This window comes from Pundamilia nyererei, unplaced genomic scaffold (genome assembly GCF_000239375.1).
Source record: "Pundamilia nyererei isolate P.nyererei 1_Seehausen unplaced genomic scaffold, PunNye1.0 scaffold00239, whole genome shotgun sequence".
In the NCBI taxonomy this organism is placed as follows: Eukaryota; Metazoa; Chordata; class Actinopteri; order Cichliformes; family Cichlidae; genus Pundamilia; species Pundamilia nyererei.
Window position 1 is genome coordinate 189,343 of NW_005187640.1, and position 4,819 is coordinate 194,161.

The 4,819-nt window shown below is 43.9% G+C and overlaps 1 protein-coding gene across 1 annotated transcript in view; it reads right to left on the bottom strand.

The window, feature by feature from the left end:
* Positions 1–4,819, bottom strand: part of cntnap5a (contactin associated protein family member 5a) — a 140,638-nt gene that overhangs the window by 34,609 nt on the left and 101,210 nt on the right. The window contains exons 14-16 of the mRNA XM_013914947.1: positions 3,885–4,041; positions 2,405–2,532; positions 1,435–1,620 (exon numbers count right to left, since the gene is read on the bottom strand). Of these exons, the coding sequence (XP_013770401.1) occupies positions 1,435–1,620; positions 2,405–2,532; positions 3,885–4,041 (471 nt within the window). The remainder of the gene's footprint in view (positions 1–1,434; positions 1,621–2,404; positions 2,533–3,884; positions 4,042–4,819) is intronic.

Here is a 4,819-nt window from a genome sequence, read left to right on the forward strand (position 1 = left end):
CACACACACACACACACACACGACATTCAGGTCAGACTGAATGCGATATTAGGTTTTTATGTTCTTCTCTATCCTGCCTTTCTGATGCAATCTGATACAATGCTGCTGGGAGAACCTGATGACCTGCATAGATTTATGAGCGGCTCAGCTGACAGCTCGTCAATATTTCACAGTGTCTCTGATGCTGCATTCATACATAATGGCTCCAAATATCCTCACCATTCCTCCAGATAGGATGTGAACGCAACACAGTGCAATCAACAACCTTACCTTTAGCTAGTGACACAGCGCTGTGGAACTGCATGTGATGGCTGCATATGCACTGCGTACTAAGATGAACTAATATTCTGATTGTCTTAAATTTTCCACAGTCAATCTGATTCATTCCTGCTTCGGTGAACACATCAGGCGTCACTGCACAGGCCACGAAGAGCGACTTTGTGACAGCATGACATTACTGGTGCGTGTGTCATTAGGATTACATCATTCAGTCCTCACACGCTGCTTCTCTGGGAAATTAAACTGTCAGCAGGAGCTAGCATGTCCACCTGAGACTGATCAGCAGGCTTTAGGAGGCGCTCTGTGCTAATACGTAGGTACAACACTGTCGTAATCACAGACTGATTAGTAACCAGGGTGGTTTATAAACAATACCACCATGGTCATGTCATGTTAACAAGTTGTTAATTTCACTAATTAAATCCATTTCTACAAAGTCACCCATTTCTAAATCATCAGCAGTTTCAGACATTGCTGCTGTTTCTATAGTTTGTCTTCAAAATGATCTACTTACCCCGGCTACACTTATTAGCACAAACGAGGTGTTAGCGCTGTATTTATGGATGCAGACTGCTAATCAAACTATTCCAATAATGAGTTTTCCACTTGTGGTTTTGGTCACATTTATTCGTTTTATTAAATATCTGTTACGTCTTAAAAAGCAAACACAGCCTCTCCTGGACCCTGCAGCCACGTTTGGCCCGCTTGGATCAGCTTGTTACGTAGCGCCTGCATGTACACGGTGCTTTTGTAGTCTTACGGCTCAGAGTCACATTTTAACCGTACACTCGTGCTGCACTTTACTCCACACACAGTCCATATGATGACACAGTGAGGCGTGACTTCACAAACCTACACCTGTCATCACAGCGCTCTGCTCTGATAGCAACCTGCAGGCTGCACGTTATGCTTTAAGCAGGTGTCGTTAAAAACAGTGTTATTTTCATTATCACACACACGTGTGTGTATGTACATGCACTCATGTCCATGTGCGAACCCTCTGATTTATTCCACTGTCTAAATGTTGTTTTATTACCAGAATCAGATCAAACACACGGCAGCAGCTTAAACATAACCTTAAGCTAATGTTTCCCAGTTATGACTGAACTGCTCTTGTTTGTAGTTTGTGTGTATTGCACGTCTCATACTGTAGACACAACGTGCACTCACAGCTAAGCTCGACTCTGATGAAGTCCTTGAGGCCCTGGTTCTCCAGGAACACTCCAGAAGGAGTGCTGGTCTTGAAGTAAAAGGAGATGTCAGACGCCAGCTCTGCCTGTAGGGTGGGGAAGTACAGGTACGACGACTCCTGGTAGAAAGAGGCTGCGTTCCATATCGACCCTGGAAGGACAGGAGGAGGCGAAAAGAACGTAAAGATGACGAAGTGAAGGGAGGAGGCGGTGAGCGCAGAAGCTGTGTCACGCTGCATCTCGAGGACATTTTTGTTCATCAGTGTAAAACCTGTGACTTTTGCAGAGTCTTATTTCCACCAGCAGGTTTTCAGTCCAATGCAGCACATAAAACTCAATAACTCTTGTTAGGAGAGTTCATTGCCATGTGATGCTGCGCTGCTGAAATACTGAGATCAAATATTCCTGTGAAAGAAAATCAGTCTTTTAAAAGATACTTTGGTTCTGCAGAGAAGATCGAAAAGCAAATAATCCAAGACATCGGTGAACGTGCAGCGACCGTACGTGGCACACAATAGGTGACATCACAGGGTCTGAAACACTGTAGCTATCCTCTAAATAATTTATACATTACATGCATTATACATCATCAGCCAGACGTTTGATGTGTTTAAGAAGCTTTGATAGCTGCTATTACACTTAAAATAGACTTATTTGGGGGGCGGGGGATGGGGGAAGCTGGCACGCTTAAATTCTAAGACAAGCAGCACAAAATCAAACCCCAGCCCTCTGCAACACCTGCAGATATTTACTGGAAGCGAACTGAAATCTCTGTGATCCTGCCTGCACCACAGATGAGGCTTTAACTCTCGATCCAGCGACAAACATAAAAGCACAAGTCGCAAAGACATTGTGTGAACATTTTGTGTCTCTAATCAGCCTCCATCTGCAGCCAAATCTGGAACAGTAGCTTCAACAGTGAGGTGATCACCTACTGTCTCCATAACAACGCAGAGGGCCGATGTGGTAGACAGCCTGCGAGCCCATTCTGTCGGTGTCTCCGATCACTATCTGGCTCACTGGTAGGTGGTCTTTGTAGGAGAGGACTCCTGTGTCATTAGCCCTGTGACAGAACAGAGAAAAGAACCGAATAAATAGTAATACACCAATCCTCAGGGGCCCGATTCTTTCATGGGGGTCCAGATAAAGGCTGACTTTCAGCTCCGTTAGCACAGAGCGCGCGGTAAACACCCCATAAAGGGAACCATCTATCACAGAGCACACATTTGCCTGTGAAAACATGGAGCTGCAAGCAGGAAGGCTTTGGAGTGGATTAACGCAGCATAAACAAAGCCATTGAGGATGTTTAAACTCCAGCACAGCCTTTGTTTCTTCATTCATGGCTCAGAAACGATGATGAGTTTAATCAAAAGTGAAATATTATGTATGAGCTGTAATTAATCATTTTGGATTAAACTGTGCTATACCAAATTGTCCAAGGCATTTTCACACAATCCCAAACAGATAATGAGCTGCAGAAATCCGAGTGTGAAAATGACATTGAACACTGTATGATCTACTCGCTTCATTTTTAGCAGACAAATTTCCTCAAAATCCTGGAACCTGAGCTGCTCGTGGTGGTAGCGTTCCCTCTGGGAGGAGCACAACGGCGACTCGTTAGTCACATGGTCTGTCTCACAGTTCGTGGATAAACCATCCATTTATCATTATTTCATGTGTCCTTCTGTTTCCTACACACAGCTGTGGTCTCACATCAGTGTGGATCAGATTATCACTGCCTCCTACAAAAAAGTAGGGTCTTTGTAAAACGCGGACGTGTGACATCAGCTAAATCATGACACGCAAATTCGTGAAGCGTTCCTCATTTTTTATCGAATTTCCCAGAGGAACCCACCCGAGGGATTAATAAAGTTCTATCTTATCTTAAAGAGACGACATGTCCAATGTTTTAAACACAAACAAGCTGAGAAACATGCAATAAGAAAATAAATGTGTGTGATGGAGAGGCTGCCAGGTACAAAGACGGGCAGCTTCCACAAGAAAGGTGTTCCTGACTGAAAACACACACACACCCTGTCCAGCTGTAGTGAGGGGTCTGGGAGTCGACTGGCCCGTCTGCAGTCAACAAAGAAGCTGCAGTAAGTCCTTTATCAGAAAACCAGGGAGGCTCGAGAAGCTTTCAAAGGCAGAGCAGTGTGTGCAACACATCCAGTGATGATGCAAATGACGTAATGATGAAACAGAAGGTCTCGCTTCCTAAATCTAGAACGCTGCACTGGACTCTTTTACATCAACGTGAGGTTTAAATGATTTATCATCATTTTTGATTGTGTTCGCTTTAACCTTTGGTAGCTGTTTAAATCTTTTTGCAGTAGCAGTTTTATAATTCACCTACAGGATACAGAATAGTGTTCATGACGTGAATAAAAGCAGCCATGTGTGCGCTGTCTGTACCATGTGTCTGTGTCAGCATCACAGTTGCAGAAGTAGTTCATGTCAATGCAGTTCTCCTCCAGGCTGCAGGAGCACTGCTGAACTCCAGGCAGGAAGCCTCCCCAGTAGCTCCTCTTTTCTCCTTCCCGGTCCAGCCACCACGAAAGCGGACTGCCATCTGCAACCAAACCACAGTCAGCACGCCGCTGCAAAGGACTCACACAGTACAGCAAATATAAGTAAAACCACTGGCTTTAAAAAACAACATGAAACCCAAAGACAGTTTCTTTCTTTTAATTTACAACAACACCATCGAAAAGAAGTATGAAATAAAATATTATTATTATTGTTTCTTTTAAATGCTGTGATGTGATAAACAGTGAAATGACGCCACACTACCTGAAACCAAAAACATAACTAAAGGGTTAAACAGCTTCAATCAGTGTGACCCTGCTCTGCACAGAGGCCAGCTGGCATGGAGAAGCCCATTAAGCCACATGTCACAATGCATAATCAGTGTTACATGCTGGGGGGCTCTCATCCTGCAGCATTATAGGCAAAGATTTATGTATGGATACATGTCACAGCAGTGAGCAGTGGGGTCAGAGGCCGGAAGCATCCCTGTGAAACTCACTTTAACATCATCCATCACTTTGGCAAAACTGGTGACACAAATGTTAATTGTATGCATAAGTGAGGAGCTACAGGAACAATGAGTATGCACCAACATTTGCATTACAAAGGATGGGAATAATCCACATCTTTATCCTGTGTATTCATCGCTGCACATTTTAAAATAGTCCTGAGACATCAAACAGGAACACAAACCACAACAGGCTACAATCAATACATCCTGCAGGAGAGGTCTCTCTAATCACATCCTTTAACTGGCTGAATACTGACAGGAAAAATGTGTTTCCTGTCTCCTTCACAGAAATGACTGTTGTGATACATCG